At 48.2% G+C, this 26,593-nt stretch overlaps 1 protein-coding gene across 1 annotated transcript; it reads left to right on the plus strand.

The window, feature by feature from the left end:
* The first annotated feature begins 114 nt into the window (after positions 1-114).
* ITM2C (integral membrane protein 2C) lies at positions 115-24,540 on the plus strand. Its single transcript, XM_064666611.1, has 6 exons — positions 115-263; positions 14,430-14,567; positions 16,516-16,704; positions 17,005-17,115; positions 20,756-20,906; positions 22,161-24,540. Exons 1-6 carry the CDS (start codon positions 150-152, stop codon positions 22,250-22,252), a joined length of 795 nt encoding a protein of 264 aa, XP_064522681.1. The 5' UTR covers positions 115-149; the 3' UTR covers positions 22,253-24,540.
* Positions 24,541-26,593: the final 2,053 nt, after the last annotated feature.

Genomic DNA, 26,593 nt, shown 5'->3' on the forward strand with positions numbered 1-26,593 from the left:
GGGTTCGGCGGCCCGGCCCCGGGGGTGCTGCTGGCAAGCAGGTCCTTAATCTCGGGGTTCGGCGGCCCGGCCCCGCGGGCGCGGCTCCTCCCCGGGGCGGGGCCGGGCCGGGGCAGCGGCGGCGGCGCGGGCGGCGGCGGAGCGGGGCCATGGTGAAGATCGGCGTCCAGCAGCCGCCGGCGGCGCTCAAGCCGGACAAGGAGAAGGAGAAGGCGGCGGGGGGCGATGGGGCGGCGGGCGCGGTGCTGCTGCCCCCGAGTGCCGTGAGTGGGGCGGGGCGGGGGGAAGCGGCGGCGTGTGTGGGGCTGGTGCGGAGAGGCACCGAGACGAGTGAGCGATCCAAGGGGGGGGGTTCGTGGGCAGACGGAGTTTGGAGAAGTGGGGAGCGGATGGGGCAGGGCAGCGGCGCCGCTGCCATCCTTGGGCGCCGGAGGGAATGGTCGGTGCGGACAGTGGCATCCGAACTCATCCCACTGGGTGGTTTGGCCTCGAGGAATTATGTTTGGGATTGGTCATGCGTGGGTGGCTTAGGGTTGGCATGGAGAAGAGGCAAGAGGGGCAAAGTGGATGGTGCTGGAGGATGATGAGAAGCAAGGGACTAAGAGCGCACACAGCCCCCTAGATGCTTTACAGATGGGAGTTGACATGGTGATGTTGAGCTGCTCTGCTGGCTTCAGGTGGTGGATGACAGAGGGAAACAAGCACTCATGCCTGTGGAGGCTGGGATCCTGACAGGCTCAAGGGGAATGAAGGTGCTGGGCATCCCTTGCAGGTGCAGAGCATGGCTGGGGCCTTGGGGTGGAGTTGTGTGAGTCCCGTCCAGACTGTGAGTCATGGGCAGGTGCTGTTGGGCAGGGCTGGACACATGCCAGGGGTGGTACAGCCAGTGCCCCTCGAAGACTGGAAGGTGAAATGGGCACTGTTATGTTTGGCTGGGAGTTGACTGTTTCTGGAGTCTCTTGTGGCAGAGAACCCCCAGCTTGGCAGCTCTGCTGCCAATGTGGACCCACGGGTAAATACCACACTGCGCAGTGTGAAGGGTGTTGTCCTGAGACAGGCCTGACCCACAGCATAAAGTCTGCCTTGTTATGGTGCTTCCATTTCAGAGGAGGAGACTTAAATGGTGTTTCTGTATTCCTCATAAATGCCTCAGGATGTGTGTGCAGTTTGATCATTTATTGAACCCTACCATCTCCCTGACTCAAAAAATGATGGGGGAGCTGCAGTTCTGCTCTGTTCCTGCAGCAGTGCAGAGTGTCTCTCCTCATATGCCTCTCTTGAGTGAGTGGGAATTACCAGTCCAGGAGAGCTGCTCTTCAGCAGGGGTTTCTGGAGACTGCTCAGTTCTACAGAGAGTTCAGGGAATCACATCCTTATGATCTCTCATGTCACGCACAGATGTGCTCACAGCTCTGGCTGTGCTGTCAGGGTCTGAATGTGCTCAGCCCGTCATTGCATCTATTAATCTAGCACATAGGAGCTGTATAGAGACCCGTAATGGGGGAATGTGGCCAGCTGTGGTCTCCTAGTGATTTCCTGACTTTATGTTGCCTAATTATAAACCAAGGTTTATTCCTGCCTTTGATGTCCAGCCCTGGAAGTTGACTGTCACACTGGACTTCCAGCTCATTCTGCCATTAAACCATTTCTGCAGCTGGGAGCTCAGTTCTTCTGCTGATCCTGCATGAGTTCAGGCAGGATTTGTCTTCTTCTCATGAGCACTGTGAGAAAAGGAGTTTAAAAAGGAATAAAATAAAATAAAAGGAACAGAAGCTTATTTCTATCATTAGTGCTGCCAGATCCCAACAATCAAAATTATTCTGATTCAGGTCCTGCCAGATGAATGAAATTGGCTTACATAGCAAATCACGAATTTTGGATTCTTTTTGTTGCCTTGGGCCTTTCTCTGACTCCTGGGAGTCATGGTGGTGTTCTTTTAAGCTCACATGAGCTACAAAAGAACTTAAAAACATGGATTTAGAACAAAGACTCTTCAGCAGTCTCTTAATTCCAGCAGACATGTATGAACATCAACATAAGGCCCATGAAATAAGGGCAGGAGTGGTTTGCAGTAAGTCAGTGCAGCATGAGTGTGTCCAGGGAGCAGCACATCCCCTGACATCAGGTGGCCTTTTCCTGATGCCGTTTTTCAGGTTATGACACTGGATTCTTTGGTGTAGTTTGTACTTAGCTGGACTGAGGGGATGTTTATTAAACACCAAACTTGTGGGGTTGGGTTTTCCATAGCCAGGCTTTCTTGCCATGCTCGCCCTCGTGCTGCCAATAAATTCTGTCTGTGTGTGTCTCTAGCTGCCTTGCAGCAAAATGGCATTGGTGACATGCAAGCAAGATGCTCTGAATTCCTTTCTTCTTAACTTCAATCCCAGTGATAGGAGCCAGAGCTGGGAAATGATTCGGGGGCAGCTTCCACAGCCCGTGAATTTTGGCAAGTGCTCCGTGAATGCAAAGATGCAGCAGCAGGAAGATGTCTGTGATGCTAATGTGTCCTGAAAACTAGTAGGTGAGGAGTCCTGACAGCAGGCTTGTATGTGCTGAGCCTTGTTTCTCCCCTGTGCAGCTCAGTTTGAATTGCAAAGAATATAAAATTTAAGCTCTTGTCATAAAAATCTACATAATTTTGAAGCTGTTGCAACATTTTAAGGGCTTATAAAAGAAACAGTCTTCTTGTTACTATTAGTAGAGCTGCAGGGATGTAGCAGCCTTGAGCAGAAGGCAGTTTGAGGTTATGTAGCCAGTAAAATAACTTGTTGTGTTCATTGGAAAATTGTTTTTTCAGATGCAAAGTAGTATTCAGTGAGTTTTAATTGAACTCCAGATTTACAATCTGAAATGGAAATAAATACATACCCTGTGTCTTTAACTGCTCTTGGAAGTATGGTCCTAGCAATTGTGATGGATGTTGAAATCCACAGGAACCAAGTAAAACTGATGGCTGGAGCCTCTCCAGTCAGAATTTGGGTTGGGTTTGGTTTTTTTTTTTTGGCTGATTTCTTGTGAACCCCTCTAGCACTAGCAAGTTATTCAGCAGAGACAGTGCAAGAGCCAGAGGAGAAGGGATTTCATTAAAATCTGCTGCTTCACCAGGTGTAAATGATAAGTGTTGGAGGGAGGAGGCACCTCTCATCCCTCTCACTGGGTGCTCAGCAGAGGGATCTGCAGGCTCTGCCCAGCGCTCTGTGCTGCTGGCCCAGGGTGGATCCGACCTTATCTAACGCTGCAGCACCGGGATGGTTCAGTCAGTGGGAATCTGTGTGATCCAGAAACCTTTGGGGAGGGAAAGTAGAGAGCAAAACCTGTTGTCCTGCCTCTGGGAAGGGCTGTGCTGAGACAGCACAGCCGCGTTTGTCTCCAGCTTTGCAGCAGGATGGACGTCGAGGGCAGGACAGTGTCTGCTCAGCCCGTGGCTCAGGTCTGGCTGCTGGGAGAGAAGGGCTTTACAGACGAAGCAGGAGACTGGGAGAGCTCTTTCTGTACCCACAGGCCTGGCAAGCCTGCTGGAAACACCTTGGCAGTGGCTCATAGGCACACAGTGGTGTCTGCTGGGTGCGGCTGATGTTCTGCTCTTGGTTGGTTGCAGTAATACCAGGCTTTGGTTTTGTGCCTTTCATCCCATCCACACATTCCCAAAGACTTGACAAGACTCAGTGGTCTTTGGATCACACCCTTCCTGGTTGTATGGAAAAGTTTCCCACAAGGATCTTCTTGCTGCCTGGCACTGGATCCATCCAACCCTTCTGTCTCTCTGTGTGGTCTCTTTGTAGGCTGCACCTCAGGTTGACTGTCTGGTGGGTGTCTCAGCCTCCTGGCTGCAGGGCCACCCTCCCTTGGGGGGCTGACGGCTGAGCTGCCCCAGCCTCCTCTTTGCTGCCAGCCCAGGGCTGCAGCAGCAGCTCCCACACTGAGTGAGGTTGCCCTGTTTAGTACAAATAGCAGCAGAAAGCCCTGAAATTCACGGGGAGCATTTTCCCTCTGGTGCCCAGGAACATCTCTCTGCTGTGACTGCCACTGCGAAACTCCCCAGCAGGGAGCAGGTCTGCTGTGGATGTGGAGCTCTTAGCAGAGATAGGGTGCCTTGATGCTGGGGCTGTTGCTGTGTCCCTGCCTTTCCTAATGCTCTGGCGAGCACAGTGAGCTGGGACTGGTTTGCACCTGCCTGAGCAAGCCCAGGAGGATGAGTGCTTCATGGTGGCAGCAGTGCCACTGCTGGCCTTCCCAAGGGTACCAGTGCATCTTGAACAGTGATGCTCCAGAGCTGGATTCCAGCCCAAGTGGCAGGTGGGGGAGCAGTGGCTCTTGCTGGGCACGTGAAGCAGAGTCACACCAGCTCGTGGAAGCTGTCGTGCCAATACAGTGCTGGGTTTTGTGAGCGACTTTCTTGCAGGATGCTGTGAGGTGGAAGACACATGGCAAGGGAAGGGGATGTGAGAAAAAGTCTTTTAAATGGGGATTTTCACAAAGCAAGCTGTAAATTCAGAGAGAAGGAGAAAAACCAGCTGGCAGCGATGTGGATGGATTAAGCTCATTGACATGTTTGCAGGCTTGAGTCCAGGCTTGATGTGCTTGAGCTGTGGGTGTTCTCACAATGATAAGGGCTTGATTTAGGAGTCTGAATATGGCAGATCCTAATTTGAAGAAGCAGCCTCCTGTAACATAAGGTATTCCTGGCCTTTGCCCAACCTTCCTGTATCCATGTGGGCTGAAGCGATGACTTCTTTTTGTGTCCTTTATGGAGTCGTCAGCTTAAAAAGAAGCATTGTCATTGGTTCTTGGTTCTCTATGGTTTGGGGATGCCTTGGAAGCAGAGGGAAAAGGAAAAAAAAAATGTCTCTGGACCTTACAGGATCTGCTGTAATGAAATACTAGACTTGAGTATCTTAACAGACTCTGGACATGAATATTTGATATTCCAGCTGAGCATGACAAAGGATCTGGCTAAAACTGGCAGAGGGATTGGGACAGAGAATGTCTATTCCAAGCAGAAATGTTATAAATGCAGTTGAATTTTGAAACATGGAGCTGTCTTTCACCAGAAAGATGTAGACTGAAGAACTGGAGACGGAGAAACTTGTAATGTCTGTCTAGAGGTGAGTGTTCTTCCAAAGCTGGGGGAGAGCCAAAGCCAGTGCAGCTTTGCATGGAGGTGCTCTTTACATGGGAAGAACTTGTTGTGTTTACCCGCTTTTGGCCCAACATTGTTTTTTTTGTTTTGACAAAACACAGAAAACCAAGAAATACCTTTAAAAAGCAGCCTTCCAAAGGGTACCGATGAGCCAAAAGCAAGTACAAGACGTAAGCTTTGCTGCATACACTGCACGTGTCCCATCTGTAGGAAGGAGCCTGCCATGCTCAACTGGCAGGAGCCCTGTGCTGTGCAGTGATAAGACAGTTCTGGTTTCACCCTGTTGTTGCACCTTGCTGCTCGCTGGCTGTCTGGGAAGAGGTGGCCTGGCAGGTGTGTGAGGCTGCTCACAGCAGCTTAGCACTCTGACCAGGTCTGGAGAGATGGAGTATCTAGGGAGGATGAGGTGTTTGTGCTACCAAATCTTTGCTCATTAACAGATTTACAGGAGATGGAATGGGCATTTTCACTTCTGGACAGGTGTTTTCTTCCCAAGTGGTGTGTGGGAGCCTAGGCATGTTTTGGGTTTTTTAATGCCAGTGTTGCCATTTGAAGGAGGACAATGTGAGGGTGTTGGGTTTTTTAACTCATCTCTCTGCACTTGATGCCCTACCTTTGAAGTCAGTTTGAACAACAAAGAGAAGGGTAAATTTGCCTCCTCTCTCTTGCTGTTGTTCAACTAGACACCATTTCTTTGTGGTGAATTTTTAAGCGTAGGATTGACTGTCAGAGTTTTCCTACACTGTTGCTGGGAGAGATAATCACTGTCAGTGTTCTGAAAGGGAGCAGCGACTTCATTTTATGGTGTGACACTGTATAAGTCCTGATTTTCAGGGAAGAGGCAAATGCTGTAACCTGAAATGTGATTCCTTGTTAAGATGATTCAGCTTGCACTCCAGGAAACTCTGGACTCTGATCCCTCTGCTCAGAGTGAACAGTACAGAGTTGCAACTGTGATTCCCTCTCTTGTCTGAAGAACCAGTAGAAGGCAATACCTTGGCTGTTCCAGCTCATAAGCGTCTTGGGCATGGCTGTGCCCTTCTTTCTAACAGCATTTTGGGAATCAGTCACGCCTAGAGGAAGAGTGCGGTGGGACAGTGATGACTTAACTGGCCACAGCCACATCAGCAGTACTTGGCTTGCTCTTGGTAGGACCCACCGTGGCTAATTTGACCATCTCTGCCTGCCTGACTGTAGAAGCTCAGAAGTGGGTGCTGTAATTTTTTTTGCACCCCAAAACCTTCCAGACATGGAGCTCCTTGGGGGAAGCAGTGGTTAGAGCACAGTGGTGGTGTTCAAGGGAGTCCTGTGCCCAGCTCTTGCTCTGCTCTGGTGCTTCATCCAAAGCCATTACTAATATTGAAAAACTGCAGGTGAAATCGTATGAAATCTTTTGATGTGTCTTTTCCTTGTCACGTTTTCTGCTTTCAAATGCATTGAGACAGCACCCAGTCCTTTGCATATCTTGCAAAATCAGCCTCCAGCTCTCTTGGCTTGTGCCCAGGGCTCCCTGGCTGGCATTTACAGGTTGGAACGTGGGTTTGTTTAATGTTGAAGCAATTTTGCAGTTTTAGTCTGGGAAAATGGGTAGTATGTCCCACTGTCATGCCATGGGACAGCTCGTCCCTTTAGTGGGGCTGCTTCTTCCCAGGCCTCACATGAAGGGGGAAGCAAGACTGGTTTTCGTAGCAGCTTCTCTGCCCTTCACCTGGGAGGAGAAGGAAGACTTAGCTGCACCAGGAAAAAACCTGAAAACTGTTGGCATTTCCTTACCTCAGTGTTCCTCAATATTTTTGGCATTTTTAAAAGGTCTTTTAAGGAGGCAGGTATGTGCCCACCTGAATATGTCTTTACCTTTGAATCCAGTCTCTCTTTAACTTCGCCAGCCTCCATTTAAGAGCTTCCCCTGTTCCCAGAGCAGCCACTCTGCTTCACTCTTGCTTGAGCTGCCTTTTGTCTTGAATGGTTTTGAGACTCAGTGCCAAAGCTTAACCTCCATTCTTCTCCTAGAGAAAATTCCTGTTATTTTAATGTCACCTTCCACTTCAGGGGTGCAAAAAAACCCCCAAACAACCCTGACCTTCACATGGCTGTGCTTGCTCCTTCCCTCTTCCCAGGTGCTCCAGAGCCTTTAGCTGTGGTGTTGGAGCTGTTCTGTGGCAGGGACTGATTTTCCCAATTGTCACAGTGAGTGGTACTGGATTTCTGGAAATCAGGCCGTGTTTATCAGACTCTGTATTTTGGCAGTCAGGCTGTTAAATGCCCAGGTTGGGATGTTTATTTGCCACTTCATAACAGCTGTTTATTTTCTCTCTGCCTGCCTGTCTGTTCAGTGTGACACTCAGGGCTTTAGCCATGTGCCTGGTAAGAATAGCCTTATTTTCACAAGGGGCTTTGTTGGCTCTGCGAATGGTCTATATGGCTTTACTCCTGGGAAGGAGGAGAGGGAGGCTGGAATCATTCCAACTGGAAGTTGTTGTGCCTCTGCCAAAAAAATAAAAAAAATAAAAAAAAGTATGGAAATGAATTCCTCACCCCTGTGCAAAAAGGGAGGAGGAGCCCCTTAGTTCCAGAAAGGGATGGAAAAAGGAGAAGAGAGGGGCATTTATATCTCTCTTGCTGATGAGGGAGAAGGAAAATATGATTGCTGAGTGCTTAGGTCCCACATGCTAGGCTGCGTTTTTAACACCCTGCTGTCTTTGTCATATAGCAACAAAACTGGGGGGTTTAATTAGCCAGTGGTTGGTTTTGATATTTTAATTTCCAGTGCTGCAAAGTGACTCCTGAGGCAGGTGGCTTTGTTGGTAGTCATGTGCTACGGTGTCATTTAAGGGTGTGATTAGATTCATTTATTGCAACCTTTTTGCCTTTGGCTGTGATAGTCTCTTAATTACAGGTTTGGTTTAGGTTTTTTTTGCTTCCAGGCATCTTTTGAGTCCAAAAGCCATGAGTTGTATTCTCCGTGGAAGGCCTGCACAGGCACTGCTCAAATACTGTATGCAGGGACTTTGGTTGCCTTGGAAACTGTGTGCCATATATATATGTGTGTGTGTGTGTGTGTGTGTATTTCTCTCTGTCCATGCATGAACACGTTGTTTCCTTTTCTGACCTAGAGCACCAGAAATGCTCTTCAACCTGGAAGGACTCTTTCTTCCAGGTATGGGATCCTTCAGAGGCCTCTCTTTGCTAGTGCAGAGCATTGACCCCTGTGGCTCTGTCAGGGCATTGGCACAGGCACTCCTTCCTTCTTGGTGTCACCTGGTATTTCTCCTCATTTTGCTCCCTCTCCTCTCTCCAAGCATAGCTACTCTTGAGGACAGGACTCACTTTTTGTTCATCTGGCAAAAGAACCTTTTTTGGAGTGTTGGAGGTGCTTTGGTGGATGCCAGGATGAACTGCCTTTGCTGTCATGCTTTCTCTCTCTCTATTCATTTCCCTCATCTCGTCCTTTGTCTGCCTTTTCCCTGTGTGTAGTCCCTCACATTCCATCTCCAGAGTGATCGCTTGGCAAGGGCTCCAGTCTGGAACCCTGGCTGGCCATCCCAGATTGTTCTTGCCATCCCTAAGGACTCTTCACCACTGAGCCCCCATGTGTCTGAACTCCTAAGTATGGGAGTAGTTCTTTCTGGATTTCTTTACCCTACGATTTATCCCACCAAGTCTCCAGTGCTTTTTATGGAGCAGAGTAGTGGCAGTAAGCACCTGCAGGTAGTAGGGATGCTGCCTGTGGAGTAGGTGGATGAGAAGGCTTTGCTTTGTGTGGAGGAAGAGCAGTCTGTGTTGGTGCAGAGACAGGAGTTGCTTTCCCAAGAGGTGACACTCCAAGCCAAGCCAGCACATGGAAGGAGAGGTCAGTGCATTCCAGCTTATGCCAACTGTGGCAGCACTGCAGTTGACTGTGGGGTTTTTCCACTTGAAGTCAGTGGAGGTGCCATTATTGCAAGTCCTTACATTTTGTGAAGCAGTAACTGATTTTGCTGTGAATATGGGACTTAATGTGCTGGAGTTACAGACCTTGAACTGATTTTTTTCTTTTACCAGAGTCCATATTGGCCTTTGGTTACCAGAAATGAGAAAAACAGCACGTTAAGTTAGATTTTCTGATGTGAGTATCTCGAGTTTTGAGCCTGCATCCTTTGAGGGAGCCATGGCAGTGTCTGTAGTTATGTCAGTACATCTAACATTGAGAGCTCAGGCTGCTGCTTCCTTGAAACCAGCAACGTCCCAGAGAGGGATGACATACTTTGCTGCCTTTCAGAGAGCATCCTCTCCAAACCACATCCCTTTGCATCGCATTGCTCTGCATCACCTTTCTCTCCTCATTTGTCAGTCATCAAAATCACATCTACTATTTTTAGTCACCCCATGCTTCTTTTCGTGTTGGGGGTGTATATTTAAGGCACTTGTCCCTGTTTGTCAGGCCCTGCGACACCTAAAATGAAAGATTTCAAACCTGTGTTTTTCAGAAATGCGGGAAAAATGGTGTGTGGAGGACTCGGAGCTGTTTCCAAAGCTGAAGAAGCAGAAAAAGGCCAAGAGCTGAGCCCATCTCTGCTGGGGTGGGGTGTGACTTGGGAGGCATCAAGGCATGACATGACACCTCTAATTTTCTCACTTCTGTTTTCTTCAGCAAGGGTGATAAAGGAGCAATAGAGTGACATTTCTATTTTTACAACCTTCTGCTGTACAAATAACAAATATCAAAGGCCACACCTTCCCGGGTATGGTTCTTGCCACCAGCTCCTGCTGGCGGTGTGTGTCCAAAGGCTCGGTGCCATGAGGCCAGGAGGGTTTGCTGGGCAGGAGGTGCCCTCAGCAGTGCCTGGCAGCTGTTGGTGGTTTCCCTTCTCTGACTCACTGGGCCCTTTGAACTTGATTTCCTTACCTTGGACCAGACATTGTGCCTGTACAGCACAGCCAGGCTTCTGTCCCCCATCCCCTTGTAGGAGAGATGTTCCACAGTGATTCAGTGCCAAATAGGGGTGACAGGACACTGGACATTTTCATCATGTCCTGAGAAAGACCTGAAATTCTGAAGAAAATCCACAAAGACTGAATTAGTACTTTTTCTCCCCTCAGGCTACTTTCAAGCCTTTTCTACCAAATGGTCTGTATCATCACTCCATCCTCTGCCATCTGGGTATCTGCTACCTGTGCTCTGTCCCTGCAAGCCAGCAGGGCACTGAGTCGTGGTGAAGAGCCTGTTTTATCCAGGGGAAGGAATTCCTTTTTATACTCCAGTATCCTGTCTGCTGCCAGGCATGGAGTTGAGTGTCTGAACGCAATCATGCCTGCAAACTGGAGCCAAGTCGGCGTGTCTGGTTGCTCAGGCATCTGTGTGCAGCTGCCTCTGTCTCTTCCCAGTGGGATGAAGTATTAGCAGGACAATGCGTGGCAAAAAAACAAGATGTGGACCCACATCCTTGAGAGGTGGGTGCTTTCCCCCATTGCCTATGTGGAGGAAGAGCGAGCTGGTTGCACAGAGGAAGGTGCTCTGCCCTCTGCCTCTTCCAGTTTCTCCACTGGAAAGGGAGCTGGCCCAGCCCTTTCTTTAGGGTCAGCAAAGTGGCAGCTTCCACTGCCTGTGCCATCAGTGAAGCATGTGGTGGTGCTAAGAAAAAGGGAGCAGAGAAAGGATCATTGTATGGAGTGGCAGCATTTTCCTTCCCTGAAGTGACGAGTGGGTTACTGCAGAGCTGTGCATCCTCCCCATGTACACATCTCTAGTGTCAGGTCTGTGGACATTGTGCCACTGCTGTTGCTTTTCCAGCTGCTCATTCATGGAGAAACAAATGAATGTTTGTCTTCTGCACAGCCCAGAGAGGGGAGGGAGGACCTAATGTTGATTTTTGTGTAAAAAATGCTCATCTGTTGCAATGTTGTGTTTAAAACTATGAAAAGAGGGAAGCCCATTTGCCCAACTGAAATACTTGTCCCTACCTCTGCCCAGGGATGGTTCTGACCTCAACCTTTCCCATTCCTCTTGGCCAAAAAAACCCCAGGCTTGATGAAGGCAGAAAATTAGTAGAATAGTTTGTTGCAAGCAGTGTGTCTGGTTAATGAACTATTCTGGAATGTTGTTAAACGTCTGGTGAACATACAGCATTTCTGTGTGTTAGTATTTTGATCTGCTCTTCAGGAAAACCCTGCTCCGAATCTGACTGTTTTCCCCCACCACCAGAATTCATGGAGTCTGTCACTGCTGCCAGATCCTCCAAGTCTGCCGTGTGGCACGACTGCGGTGCACGGTTTGGTTTGCTGGCTAGTCCTGGGGGTCTTTCTGCCAGAGATGACGTTCCTGCAGCTTGCTGCTGGGACCACCTGCTTCTCTTTATGATAAGGTTGGCTTAGGGGAAAAAAACTGCTCCCTTGCTGGGATGCCAGGCATTCCTACAGCAAAAACTGATGGAAATCAGCTGTGATGTTTTGTAAAATACCCACATTTCCACTGCAGGGAGCAGCGATCCCATGGGAAGCAGGTGCGTTGTGGCATGAGTAGGGCAGCAGCCTGTGGAAGAAGCTTCTTGGATTTTTCCAGCCTGGTGGAGATTTGTTATCCTGGGTGAAGTGCTGTTAAAGCAGGTTGTGCGCTGGCTGTCAGCACTGAGAACGCCTCCAGCCTGGAGCAGAGGCACAGACTAACATAGCTGCTTTTAAATTGTAATTTACTTGTATTGACAAAGGCTGGTGGCCTTTTCATCTGCTGGGCTGGGGGATAGAGATGCATACTTTAGTGAGGGTTTTCCAGATGATTTTTGTGCAGTATTTTGCAGGACTGTGGTTAACTGTTCCTCTTGGCCTGGCTGGCAATATTTTTAACCTCACTGCCTTAATTTCTGCTCCATCAGAATGCTTGCTGTTGATTTTTTTCTTTCCTGCCTCAGAATTTGAATTTTTGTTTGAGATTTTTTTCCCCCAAGTGTTTAGTAACTTCTCCCAGGGCAAAGCTCTGCTTTGCTTCTTCCACCTTCTCCCAAAACGCAAAGCTCGGGCATTTTTCCTAAAGCCAGAAATGTTTTGTATGGAGCAGAACTCATCTCCTTTGGCAGTGAGAAAAGGGATGTCTCTGTGACTTTGGTTGTGCAAAGAGCTGCTCTAGCAAATAGTAAATCATGGAAGGCTTATTCTCCCCCTCCCTACCATTCTTCAAACACAGCTTTTCCTTTTAGTGGGAGTATTTTTTTCCCCTTTGAGTTGCCGTGCCCTCACGAACCTTCTCTCCAAGCCCTCCATGGAGTTAGCACTTGCAGCTCACTGAGGAAGGGAGCAGTGAGCCAGTGATCACAACAACCTGGCACCTTTTGGATATGGTTCACTTGCAGACATTAAACATTTTCTCAGCCTTGCTTCAGTGTCAGTAGCAGGAGATCTCATTCCTCTTCACCCCCACTGTCTGCACTCTTTCTCTGATGACAAGTGTCTAGGAGAGCTGTTTTTGTGAAACACTTGACATCTAGCATGACTTTTGTGTCCTAGCAGTTCATGTCAGAGAGCCTTTAAACTTCCTCTAGTAATGTGATTTTTTGTTTCTTTTATTCTGTTCTTTGTGGCTTGACACAGTTGCTGCCCCTTGTCTACAGAAGGAGAGAAAGGGAAAGATTGGAAGTAAACTTAAAATATGGTATTTTTCAGCTTGCTTATCCCTTTATTTGCTGAAGGAGCAGCAGCAAACTAATTACATTGGTTCTTCAGTGTAGGGAGCTGGCAGTGAGCAGAAGTGATGTGGGTCTTTCAACGGGTGGGATGAAGGAGAAATAAAGACAGATTAATTTCTTCTGGAGGTGTGCTGGAGTTGTAGCTACCTCAGAGCAATTTGGTCTTTGCAGTTACCAGTCTGAATGTGGCTAGGGAAAAAAAAGTCGTGCTGGCTGGAAGTGGAGCAGGTAGCAGGTAGCAGAGGGGCTCCAGGATCCTCACTCTGCCCCTGTTTTATGCCTCGATGGAGGCAGGGGAGGGAGGGAATCCCTACCTGGCAGGGTCCCCATGAGAGCCTCAGTGGTGCTGGTGTGACCTGGTTTTGGGGCAGGAATGATGCCTCCAAGGCTGGGACTGAACTGCTGCTCTCACAAGGGCTGCTCCAAGATAGGGAAAGAGGAAAAAGGTGTTTGCTGCCAGCTCTGCTAGGCAGAGCTGGTCTGATGCCACCAGAGGGTGGCAGGGACCCAGGGACATCTCCCCTTGGGGCTTCAGCACCTGCACCACCCACAGGGTTTTGGTCGTGGTACCCTGGAGAAACATCTCTTCCTTTAAGAAGTGATGGATCTTAGAGAGACTGTTGCTCACTGTTAAATCTGTTGTTCACTGTTCCTCCTGTTCATACCAGTCTCTGACTAGCCATGGAGGGAGTGTCTTTCCAGTCAGACATGTCTGTGAACTGCACAGAGGGAGTTAATCTGCAAGAGCCCTCTCTGGTGCCTCTCTCCCCTTCCTGCCTGCTCAGCTGAGGGAAGCTTTCTGTGTGGAAACTGGGGCATCTCTGAACCAACTTCTTTCATCTGCTGCTGAAAGGCCTTACATCCTCCTGCTTAACATTTTGAAGGGCTATTTTGGTAGTAAAAACAAGAGCATCATAGGTTGGGGTGAGTGGTCTCCCAGGAAGTAACCCTGCCTTTGCAAGGCCCTCCTTTTTCAGGGCTGTAACAAGGTGAGCTGGCTACTGTCTGTATGGATTGGGCTGCACTCTATAAAGGACAGATATGTTTTATTTTGATGTTTTGTCCGTGTTCCTGGAAGGTGTGCTGGAATGTGCTTGAAAATGAAGTTGAGATCAGCACATCTAGTTGTGTCGGCTCACCCCAGCAGGGCCAGGAGGTACCTCTCCGGGACCAGTAACTTCCACCCCAAAAATTTCCACTGAGAAATTCTGCCAAAAGTGGCAGCATTTCAACAAAAATTTTTGAGTATAAATACATAAATGCTGTTACATTCAGTAGCCAGGAACTCTTAGTTCCCGATTTTCTTTTTTTTTTGTTTTGTTAATCTTTATCGCCCACTGAAACAAAGCTTGGCTTTGTTCTGAGCAGTCAGTGGGGAGCAGAATATACATGTATGTGTGTATGTTCTCACACAGATATGTTTATATATAGATATATATATATAGATATATATACCTGGAGTGGGGGGGCACAATGCACAAGTGTTTTGCTGTTGCCAGACGTGAAGTTGTTTTGCCAGACGCTGCCTTTCTTCATTGCACGCCACAAACCCATGTGTGGCCTTTGCATTAAAGACAGTTGGTTTTCCACCCCCTTGCAGCAGCAGGTGACAGTGCTGTGGTTTTTCCTGGCAGGAGGAGCCGGCTCCAGCCGTGCAGGGCCGGAGGTCATCGCTCAGCGGGGTGTGTTACCTGACCATGGGCCTCCTCGTGCTGCTGCTGGGGCTGGTCTTTGCATCGATGTACGTGTACAGATACTTCTTCATCACCCAGGTAGGAGAGAGTTGGGAAGGGCTTTTGGCTCATCAGACGAGCTGCTCCAGCCTTTGGAAGACGTGGTGCTGGGTTTTTTTGTCTTGCACAGACAAGACATTTCTAAAGTGGTAGGCTCAGGCTCGCCTTCATCCCCACTGCCAGGAAGGGCAGCCTGAAAGATTTCAAAAATCCTCTTCTTCCCCTCCCTTTTGGCTTTGTTTTGCCCCTTTTGTTTTTTAACTCCATAAAACTATGCTACCAGTTCTACCTTTTAAACCTAGTCACTGCTGTCAGGGGCAGGCAGCCTGAAAGCATGGCTTGTTGTGAGAGGAGAGCAAGCCTGGAGAGAGCAAGGGGAGAGTACAGGCAAAGGAACAGCTTTTTGCAGTAGGCTCTGTAGGCTTTAGCATCGCAAAACTCTGTAGGTGTAACAAAAATAGGTGCTGCTATTAATAAAGCAAGCAGAGAAGTAAAAAGTAAGTGGGAAATGGTACAGAACATGAGCACTCAACCTCCATTAAATTCATCACCTTTTCTACCCCATGGTCTTTGCAAAGCCTGGCTTGCTTGAGACGCTGGGCTGGCAGCATTGTGGTGGGTCAGAATAGAGGGAATGAGACAGGGCAGAGCTGCTTTTTAGGGAGGAAACTGCTGAGCTGTGGCTTGCTGAGAGCGTAGCCAAGAAACCCCAAAGCACTGATTTGCACTGAAGCCCTTGTTCTGCTGTGGAGTGGCTGTTAGTGAATGAGTTCTCCCAGGACCGCTGCTGCCTTCATCTCTGTAGCCAGCACCTATCCTCTTAGCAATGTAGTCTTTTTATATACTCCTTTCTCCATAAATTTCCTTGCTGTCAAATTAATTAGCAGTCTTTGTCTCAAGACTCATCAGTGCTTTATTGCCTGTTCCTATTTATACCTGATCTGGAAGTCCTGTGGCAGCTGTAGGGCTGCTCTGCCCTGGCACACACTGCTGTGTCACTGTGATCACACCCTATTGGAGGGCTTTTGGTGTGGCCACTTCCTTATGAGAAGCTCTGGCACTCAGGGAAAGTTATCAACCCAGTTATAGACAGCACTCAGTCCATCCCCCAGTCAATAACCCACCTTGGGCCGTGCTGCATAGCTCTGAGGGACGCCCACCAGTCTGCTTGGGGCCACCTGCTGTCGCCCCAACTGCCTGTCTGGGATACCAAGTGGCAGCTTTTATCCAGTCACAATGGGAAAGCCCATTCGGCATGGTCAGAGAGGCTTTGGAGACCAAGGCAACAAGGCCTTCATGTCTCAGTCTCTCATGGCTGCTGTTGTCCCTGTGATCCTCATGTTCTGCCTTGATCACTCACCCTGCATTAGCTTTCTTGCCCATACCTTGTGCTTCTGGAGAATCATAGAATGGTTTGGGTTGGAAGGAACCTTAAAGATCATCTAGTTCCAACTGCACTGTCAAGGGCAGGAACACATTTCACTAGACCAGGTTGCTCAGAGAGCAGTACCTCCTGTTTTGCTGTGAGGCAAAGCCACTTTGTTTTGCTGCATTTGCCACATCCAAGCTACAGCTGCTTTTAGAAATTATGCTCTGCTCCCCACCAGCCTTTTATGCCTTCTGTAGAAAAATGCAGTTACTGGAAGCCATGGCTATGGAGGGACACGAACAATCTGTTTAGGAAATTTCAGAGCCTGCAGGCTGTCAGTTTGCCTTTCTGAATGACTCCTTGTGAAATCCCAGAGGCAGTTCTTTATTCCTTTTGGACCTGGCTAGCATGAAGTGAGACGTGGTCATGTCCCAAGGGTGTTTTGCACTGTCCTGATCGAGGACATTTTCTGGTAAAAAGACTGATCTTGGAATACCTTCAAGCATCTGTTTTACCCGGAGTGTTTTACCCAGAAGGGAGGCGTTTCTTCCCGTGTTTGCTGTATCTGGGTGTGGGATGTGGCAGTGTTGTACCCCTGCCTGGGTCTTGTCCCCACAGCTGCCCCGTGAGAGCGTGTTCCACTGCGGTGTCCTCTACGAAGACTCGCTGTACTCGCCGTTCAAAGGGCAGCTGGAACTGCACGAAGACGTCAAGATTTACATTGAGGACAACTACGAGCAAATCAATGTCCCAGTGCCCCAGTTTGGAGGGAGTGACCCTGCGGATATCATCCATGATTTCCAGAGAGTAAGGAGCTCTTGGGGGCATAGCATGGGGCTGAGCTGGGTGCACCAGCACTGTGGTCGTGGACTGGTGCTGTCACTGTTGTCACATAGGTTTATGGTTTTCTTATTAATGAGCTGCCCTCCTACCCAAGGCCCTCTCTGTGTTTTTCCAACCTGTTTGACTTGCTTGGTAGGAAGGTCCTTAGACAGGTTTGTTTAAAGCAGTTTCCTGTCTTCCCTGAACTCCCTCTTTTCACTCATTTTCACAGTCACATTTCGTTGCGAAGGGCTCAATTCCTTAACCTCTGTGCTTGGAATGCAGGGTCTGACAGCTTACCATGACATAACGCTGGATAAATGCTACGTCATCGAGCTGAACACCACAATTGTGATGCCTCCTCGCAACCTGTGGGAGCTGCTGGTAAACGTGAAGGTACAGCTGCAGTCCTGCTTGTTATGCATGCTTTCCTTGAGTTGGCTCGTGGGTGCCAGCTGGAAGCTCATGGGAAATCAAAACTGCTGTATCTGAGGAAGTTAGCCTTGGCCCTGACAGAACTGAGTCTCCACATAGAGTGAAGGCTTCAGCACGTTTAGCTGAAATACTGATTTTGCAGACAGCACAGTAACACTGGCACAGTGATCAACCTGATCAGGGAGACACAGAGAAGCTGTAGATTCCTTCACTGTGGTGTTCACTGATTGTAGAAATCAAGGGGAAAAAAAGAAAAAATTTCCTCCTGTCACTCCTGCCATGGTTACCACTGTGGTTTGCCAATTGCAGATCTCTCTGTCCTTTGGGGAGTAACAGGCCGTCAGCTTTCCCCCCTTTTGGGGGGGATTCTGTGCTGCTCTCCCTGCTGTGCTGAAGCACCGGATGTGGGCTCATGCAGTTGTGCTCACAACCAGCACTAAGCGGGTTTAGTACCAGTGGTTTTGTTCAGTTCATAAGCCTATGCTGCCATTGCAGTGACTGAAAGCAGCTGTCTTAAAATGGAGTACTCCTTAATCTTAACAGCAGGAAGAAAGCACAGGATTTTTCAGAGTGTAGAAGGTACATAAATGTTTCAGTCTTCCTGCAGGTAAAGCGAGGCCCTGAGCCTGGGTCTTTTATCCATTCTGTGAGGGTCTGTTTAAAAGAAAGGGAAAGAAACCAAATGGAACTGTTACTCTTTCTTAAATTCCCTTTGCTCACTTGCTGCTATATGTGGTGTAATGAACTCCGGAGGGGTTAAGCTCAGAGACAAACGGTTATGCCTGGAGAGATGCCTGATCTCCAGTCCTTGTCAAACTCCCAGTTTGTTTCCTAGCAGTCCTCAGTTTCATGCACTGTGACCATCTGGCAAATGTGCTGGAAACCCCGCTGGGGTACAACACACATTTACCGACAGCTCACTCCAAACCTGTCACAGCTTCTGACCATGGCAGGTGACCAACCCCTGGGGCAGAGGGAAATGGAAAAGGCAGGATTACACAAGATGACAGAAAACCCCCCCAGAGATTGGGAATGCTGCTCACATCCTAAAATAACAGATATGAACTCACAGTCAATGAAAATGATGCATGATCATTGAATTTAAAAAGAGGATAACAAATAAAATGTTCTTATGTGCTTGAAGAGCCCAGAGCAGGTGTGGGTTTAATAACTTCCTGATTATTGATATTGGCAGGTATCCAGTCTGTCTGTGGAGGTTTTAACATGCACCTTAGAGACATTGTTTTAAAGTGTTTAGGTTGGTGTTGAGCTCAGAAAACATTTTTCACCATGAGGACAGTGAAGTAGTAGAACAGGTTGCCCAGGGAGGTTATGCTGCCTCCTTGAAATCCTTGAAGGTTTTCAGGACCAGATGGGATAAAGCCCTCAGGTCCCTACCCAGCTAAATCATCCTGTAAGCCTGTGATCTTCATGGCCACAGGTGGGGCCTAGCAGAGGGGTCGAATTCCCTCCTGCTGCAGGGCCCTTCATGACCTTTATGACTTGCCCTGCTGCTCAGAAGTGCTCCTCTTTGGGCGCTGGATGAGCTGTGTTGGTCCTTGGACTTGGAGACTTAAGCTTTCTCTGCATCTCTGAATCCAGTCAAGTCCCTAATGAATAAGACTACTTTCAGATGAAACGTTAGTTTTGGAGCTTCTCAGTACTGCAGTCCTGTGTCTAGGGCCAAACCTCAGTCCAGAAATAATACAGGTAGTTTCCTCCAGCAGACTGGGGCAGCACAGGGGGTTGGTGCCTGTCCTTTGCCCTTTCCTCCCTGGGCAGCCTCATGCCAGGGTGCCCCTCTGCAGTGTGGCTGCCATATGCCCTGTGCCTGCTCTGCAGTCCCTGCTGTGTATGGGAATAGCTGTGCCAGACCTCACTCAGACCCTAATGTATGCATTCCCAGACCTCTTCTGTCTGATTTTATGCCTGTAAATGGCAGCTCTGCTGCTTCTTGCAGGCTTTATTCTGTACAGGTGAGACAGTTCAGTGAACAGGCCTGATCAGTGTCTGAGATAAAAGGATGGAGGGATGCTCCCCCTGTGAAGCAGCAGGAAGTTGGAGGTGACCCAGTTAAATGATGGATGATGCATACCCTTTGCAGAACACAGGATGCTCAGAGCTTTAGCTTTCTTAAAATTCTTGGCAGGGAATTGAAGGTATCGTCCTTGTTGCACAAGGGGAAGTGATGATTCCCACCTCACCTGCCACAGCTATTTCAGTCCAAAACAGTGAAGAAAATGGATCGTGTGCATGTGTCTGTCTCTCTGAGCCCTCTTGCTGGGTCATGGATATGGCAAATCCTGTACCCCAGCCCTGGCTGTTTCATGACAGCTCATGCCAGTAACTGCACGTATCGCATGGCCTCTCCTGCCTCCTCCCCCTGAGAATCAATAATTGAATTTCTTGCAGAACTGTTGTGTTAGTGTAGTACAAACTTCCACTAATAGTCTAATCCTGCAGTGTTAGGGGACAGCTTTATTGATCCACTAGGCTGTGCCAGCCCAGCAGCACAACACCAAGTTCAGATAGTGTGTTTCCAGTTTCTCTGTGGAAATAACCCCTCCTGGGGTGGAAACTGAAGAGTTTGTATTTGAAATGGTGCTGCTGTTCCTTGTTTCTCATCTTGATTATACTTATATTGGCCTCAGGTCTGACAATTGTTTTATTTCTTTGACTTTCTTAAGCACAAGGGACCAGAAGTGAGTCTTTGCTTCGTGGCCTACTTACCATCTAGTCTGCTCCCAAGTGCCCCCCAGCCCAAGCAGCACTGGTAACGCAACTGTTTGTTGCCACAGTGATGCAACAAATGCCCTGAGAACCTGGGAATCAGTGTGCAGGGAGTCTCTAGTGCTGAAAGAGGTGGCCTCTGTCCCTGGGGTGTTCCCAGGTACCCCATTTTTCCATCCCCCTGTGGCTTTCTGCTGTGTCCCCCCCACCAGGCACCCCAGTCATCACCCTGGTCTTCATAGTGGCCTCCATCTCAACAGCAGAGATGTCACTGTCCCAGATGTTCCTGTGGCAATGGAAGTATGCTGAGAACTCGCTTTCCCTCTAAATGTGGTGCCTGTGGCCCATCTCTCCCTATTCCTGTGTGCAGGAAGGGCAGGACATCATTGTGGCTGTGCTGAATGGACCAGGGAGGAGGCAGAAATGTTGGAATATGAGCAAGGCTGGTGGTTTTGGGTTTTGCCCTTTGAAGTAAATGGAAAATGCCCATTTCAGTGGAGTTCCTGGCAATTTGGTTGGGCTTTGATCCCTCTCCAGATGGGTTTGTTGTACTCTCAGAGTTTCAATGTTGTGCATCCTCCTTTAAAATTTGGGTTAGTTTATAACAGGGTTGATCCTACATTGACTTAATCCCCTACATGAACATTCCATTTTTGGACCTAATCTGTTTTATGTGCCCTGTGCACTGGACAGTTCACTGCACAGACAGGGAGACATGTTAACTGGCCCCAGTAAAGAGGAGTTTGAGCCTTCCAGCAGTGAATTTTCTGCAGTTTGATTGCCCTTGGCGCTCTGCGCGAAACAGTTGTGTTTGATGAGGAGATTGTGGCAGCGTTTGTGCTTTATCCTGGTGGAAACTGTGTCATTTCAGAAAGGGACGTACCTGCCTCAGACATACATCATCCAGGAGGAGATGATTGCCACCGAGCACATCAGTGACATGGAGCAGCTCGGCTCCTTCATCTACCGCCTGTGCAGCGGCAAGGAGACCTACCGGCTGAAGCGGCGGAGCGTGCGGAAACGTGAGAGCCTTGCCTTCTCCTCACTCAGCTTTTCCCCCCAGTCACAATCATATTTTGGCTGGTTTAGCCATGCTGACCTCTTCATGCCAAGAAGGGGGGTCTCTCTGTGGGTGTAAGCTTTTGAAGTGTTTCTCATCCAGTTCGTCTAAACCCAAATCTGGGATGACGCTGCTGTGAGTGGTGCTGACTGCTGTGTTCCTCTTGCCTGTCAGCCTGGTAGAAACACTGGGAGAATGGTTGCAGGAGCCAGAAATTCATTTATATGTGGACTCCTGGGGCTGAAGTAATAGGGGTGCTGTTGGGAACCATTTGGGAAATTTCCCTAATGGAGGTTCCCACTTCATGGCAGCTATTTGGAGCAGGTTAGATCTGCAAATTGCCTTTAATTAATTGCTAATAATATGGAAAACATTATGAAGAGGGAGCATTGGACTGTGTTAAAATGATTTTATGGAAATCAGCAATATGGATCTTATATACAAATGGTAATATTGCTGCAAAAAGCTCCTTAATATCAGTACTTGCGTTTATTTGTTTTCAGATACTGGTGTAAAGGCTCACCTGAAAAATGAACCTATAGTCAGTGTGGATTTGGATCTCTGGGGAAGCTGCAGGGTGCAGAAGTCACCATGGCTGTAGTTCATGGTGCTTTCCCAGCGGGAGCTGCTCTGATGTGCAGGAGCTGCTGGAACACTGACTGTTGGTCTCATGGAGCCCTGGCACAGTCCTGGTTGTCATCAGGGCACCACTGGGTTTGCTGTAAGAGTGGAGTAGCTGCCTGGCAGAGCTGCCCAGAGTTGAGGTTCTGCAGTTTAAGGGCATGGGGAAGTACTGCTTGCTTTCCCTAGGGGCTGAGGCCATAGCAGGATCAGTGTGTGCAGGGATATAAACAGCCAGAGGGGAAGTGACTGTATTTTAAACCCTCCTTCGGTGCATTCAGGGCTGTGCTCTGTACCAGCCTGTGGCTTCTGCTGGTTTCTTCAGGCTTTCTGGTCTCTGATATAACACTGAGATGCTGTCAGCTGAAACCAGCTGTTTCCAGCCCATGGCAGCTCTTAATACAGGACTATGGCCCAGAGAACATGGTTATTCTTGCTAAGACCAGATAATGTTGCTTTCCATATGGGCTGTGTTTTTCCTGCCTTTCAGTGTTCGGCAGTTTTATCCCATCTGCTTTCCTTCCCCTCCTTGCTTCAGTTCCTAGAGATTATCATCTGTTGAATCTCCTCTCTCCTCTCTTTAAATCACTTCTAGGTATCAATCGACGTGAGGCTGGAAACTGCCATCATATTCGTCACTTTGAAAACACTTTTGTGGTCGAAACTGTTATCTGCCAAAAGTCATGAAGCCACTCTCCAGATGTAACCTTCCGTGGCTTTGCTTGCACACACATGCACACACATGCTCTCAGCCCCCTCTTTAGACATGGTAATCTGGCTACTTTTTATACTGCCCTTTGGCTTGTGCAGCTCTAACCTCTTGGGTCCACTGGGTCTTCTCTCCCTGCTACCTACCTGAGACATTTGCTGGGCTTAAATTTACACAGTGGTCAAAGATAGCCTAGGAGTAGATGCAGTTTTTTCCGCACACCGCAGGATGGGAATCTCTTTTAGGGGCAGATTTGGGTAGAAGGGATGGCTGAGAAATAGGAGCACTGGAAATAGGTGACTTTTTTCTGCCTCAGCAGTTTCAGGCTGGAATAGTGCTCTGAGGCTGCCTTGGCACCAGGACAGGGGGTGTATGAACAGGGAGGATTGCCACTTTGATACTGATGTAATGACCTAAAATCTGTAACCAGATGCACTTAGGAAAAGAATAGTTGTGACGCTACAGAAGCAATTTGGAAAGCTCTGCTGAGCTTTCCAAACCATGCTGTGGTGGTCCCAGCTTGCTCTGTGCTGTCCCCTCGAAGACCAGATTTTCACACATTGAAAGCCACTGCTATGTGTTGTTTTTGTGACTGGCTCCTGCACTCACCTGTCACCACATCTCCTCCTGAACGTGACTGAGTGTGACCCACTGAGCAATGCAAGGTGTCCTGAAGGGTGTTCAGGTTTGGCAGGAGCAAGGCCAGTGAGGAGGGCTGGGACTGACACAAATGACACAGCATGCCCCACTGTCCAGCCACAAAGCAGAGGGTGAAGTGCAAGGCTCTGTAGCCCTTTCTCCAACACACAGTTGCAGCTGCTGTGGGTCCTGGGCAGATCTGCTGTCCCTTTGCTTGAGCAAATAGAGGTGCATCTTTTGATGCAAAGTGCCAAAGCCCCACTGATGTGCCATCTATGGGCTGTGGCTGCAGGTGGAGCCCCGTCTGTCCTGGCCAACTCTGTGTGCTTGAGAGGGTGAGCTGTGTTCACACAGGTCTGTCTTCCTGCATTGTCGAGATCCCATCTGTGTGTGGATGGGCTGCCATGCCCACATACGAAGCGTCAGCAGCAGAACTGGGAATTACTGGCAAGTGGAGAAGCAGATTTTTTGAATCTTTTTTTTTTTAACAGTGTGTCTTCTTGTATAACTCTTCTGATGAAAGCTGTTTTGATAGTAATTACTGTAATCCAGCTGTATATCACATTATCTGCAGGCACCATTGTAATACAGATATTGATACAAGGCTAGATTCAGCTGATCAATATGCTGCAGAAAAAGTGTGTGAACAAAACTGCATTTCTATTGATCATCAGACAGAAGAATTACAGAGTAATTAAATATTCTTCCATCTCTTCCATAAATGTAGTTAAAACTAATTAGGTTCTTGAAATGCAGGCAGTTTTTTGGCTTGAAAGAATGGGGTGAGTTTCAACTTGGCACATTCTTGTTAATTGGTTTCCAGCAAATCTGGACTTGTTCACCATCTGTTAAAATGAGCTTGTTGTTTTAGAAGAGGAAGGATAAAGTAAATGCAAGTACAATCATTAACTCAGCAGAACCAAAAAAAAAGTGAATATACTTTAAACTTTTAAGTAGTAATACTATGAGTTAATTATGTGAAAACAAAACAGGATCTCAGAATGGTCATGCAGTGCAATAGGAATTAGTATATCCTTAGAGGCTGAGAATTTATTTTTTTATATAAACATGAAGTTTTAAGTAGTAGAGGATGACACATTGGTTTCATTCTGCTTTAAGCTTGATGTAAAATGAAGAATTACGTGCACTTCATGCAGGTTGGTAAGGAAGGTTTCCCACTGCCAGAGGGGTGTTTACTTCTCTAGCATTGTGTTTTTCCAGTGATAACTTGCTGTTTGCCCCAGCCTTTAATTGCCAAGAAGATGACAAGAAGTGGGTCAGAAAATTGGTTCACTTAATGGAAGTGCTGCAAACTGGTAAATTTAAGCTCTGCGTTTCTCTTCATTTCTAGAAACCTAAGCCTGCACTCAGGTGAGCATACAGACCTTTTTCCCCTTCCTTCTGATTCTGCATGATTTAACTGGTCATTGAATATGCTAACTCTGTGCAACCCCCCAGCTGTAAGGGCAAACCTCAGTTCTTTAAGGTGAACTCATGTGGTCACTGTTTCATAGGATGAGAATGCAGTTGTCTAGAAAGAAAACATAAGATGCTTTGTATATTTTGTCTGGTAGGACTCTTACTTCTTAGGAAAAACCCGTGGGATAATAAAATCTTTTACCTCTGATATGTAAAGCGTGTGTTTGTTTGGAATGAGAAGCACATGCCCTCCACAGAGCTGTTGCTGCTGGAAGGCAGCAGCTGGACTGCCCTGGAGGGTCCAGCCTGGTGGCATCGTGGAGCTGGGCAGTGGGGGGGTGCTGCAGGGGGGAGGCTCTTCCCCACAGTGACAGGAGAGCTGCGTGGGGACATGACTGAGCAGCCTGCTAGGGAGCCTGCCCGTGCCTCCAGGCTCTGTGGGACTCTTCCCCTGTCCTTGCACATCCCTGACAGACCCAAGGGCAGCCCGTGTGGGAAAGTTGCTGCTGAGATCTGTGAAGCACCAAGATACCTCTGCTGCTCAGGTGGCTAGTGGGCATTTGATCCATGTGCTCAGCCTTGCCTCTCCAGCTGCTGGACTTCTGCATAGACATGTGCCTGTCTGCGTGTGACCTAAGCCTGCTGTTGCCTTCTGGCTGGCCAGCTTTGGGGGACTTCCCTCCTCTCCTTACTGTACACAGCAACAGGGGTCCTTTAATGTTCTCCCAAGCTTTGTCTCCCAGTATTTCATCCTGCTGGTAGGGAAGTGTCAGAATATTTTTTCCTGAACTCGACTGTTCCTCTTTCCACAATTAAGTCTCTGGTCAGTCAGGGAGGAAGTTCCTGTTTCACTCGTTACAGTCATTTCTGCTGCATTTTGCATTTAGTTCTTCAGTATCTGGGTGCTCTTTTCCATCCTGGGGGGTTCTGCTGAAGGGAGCTGCATCTTACAGTAACTGTGTTTGCCAAAGCCTCTTCTCCCTGGTGGCCCAGTCAGCTCTGCCTGGCAGCCCTCTCTTACCCTCAGCTCTGGGCTGAGGAAGCAACTCTGCACCACCCTGAGGGGAACCTGACCCCTTCAGACATGTCTTTTGAAGGCTGAAATGCTGATACTAAGAAAGTGACTGGTACATTTCAGTAAATCTAGTTAACAGCGAGTCAGTCACCTGGAGACTTGTCCACTACAAAAGAAAACCAGCTTGTATTGTGAAACTTTTTTTCAACATTTCCCTCTCAGTTCAGTTTTTCATTTCATGAGGTTGTATTCGTTGCCCCTTGCTCTTAGGAGACTTATTTTAAGTCAGTTCTACTTCCTAATCTTGCTCACACTCTGACAGAAGGCTGCTTTATTTGATTGAACAGTGGCACATTAAAAAGCTTGGCAATAAAACCCGCTTTAGGAGGACTGCGTGACAGAGGTGCAGTTGAAACCCTAAGATATGGGTCACTGTGATAGTGGCTGGCACCTAATATAATTTACTTTCTAATACTTGCATATTGCAGCTTGGCTCAGAGGCTGTTGTTTAGCTCTGCCAGGCAATGTTCAATAAGTCAAAGTTTTGGTCTAGCTGTAAGAGCATCTGCTTCCAAGGTCTGGACTTTTAAAAAAAAAAAAATGTGCTGGAGACCTATGAGCTTAGCAGTTGAGGGGAGGAACCTCCATATTTCCTCTAAAACATAAATGAACTCTTTATTTGTTGCAAGTCTTCTACAGCTACATTTATAGTCCAGTCCCATCCCATGAAGTGCAGCCCACTGGGATCTCTGCAGCCTTGGGACGAGGAACATTCTGGCCGCAGTGGACAACATAGATGCTCCAGAAAGGCACCTGAAGGACCTGGTTTTCCACCAGCATGATGGGGAGCCCATTTTTGGTGGGAGAATGGCTGCATCTTGTTGATGTGTTGCACGTGCTTCTGGGCAGGCAGCAACTTTGAGATGACCTTACTGGGAAATGACTACAGCCCAACATAAACAGCTATCTGGTATATTATGCTGATGCCAAGCTAATGAAAGCCTGTTCTCTCTCTTATACATACTTACATATGTGCCTTAGGAAGTACAATTTGTTCCCAAGCATTTTGCTGCCATGGTTCAGAGTTCCACCCAGGACATTATAAGTGTAAGTATTGTGGATGATGTCATGGCTTCCCAGAGAAGAAAAGGCATGTTTGAGCAGCTGTGTAATCAACAAAAATAGCTTCTAAGGTTAGTGTCCCAGGTCTCTCAGGTAAATGGCCCGTTTCTTGCTCTTTTGGCAA

Source organism: Pseudopipra pipra, chromosome 10 (assembly GCF_036250125.1).
Source record: "Pseudopipra pipra isolate bDixPip1 chromosome 10, bDixPip1.hap1, whole genome shotgun sequence".
Lineage (NCBI taxonomy): Eukaryota > Metazoa > Chordata > Aves > Passeriformes > Pipridae > Pseudopipra > Pseudopipra pipra.

Bases quoted from the DNA above. Each gene is read 5' to 3' on its own strand.
- ITM2C (XM_064666611.1), top strand. From the start codon at position 150: ATGGTGAAGATCGGCGTCCAGCAGCCGCCGGCGGCGCTCAAGCCGGAC. The intron at 16,705-17,004 runs GTAAGGAGCTCT...CTTGGAATGCAG, and splicing joins TCATCCATGATTTCCAGAGA to GGTCTGACAGCTTACCATGA. The intron at 20,907-22,160 runs GTGAGAGCCTTG...AATCACTTCTAG, and splicing joins GCGGCGGAGCGTGCGGAAAC to GTATCAATCGACGTGAGGCT.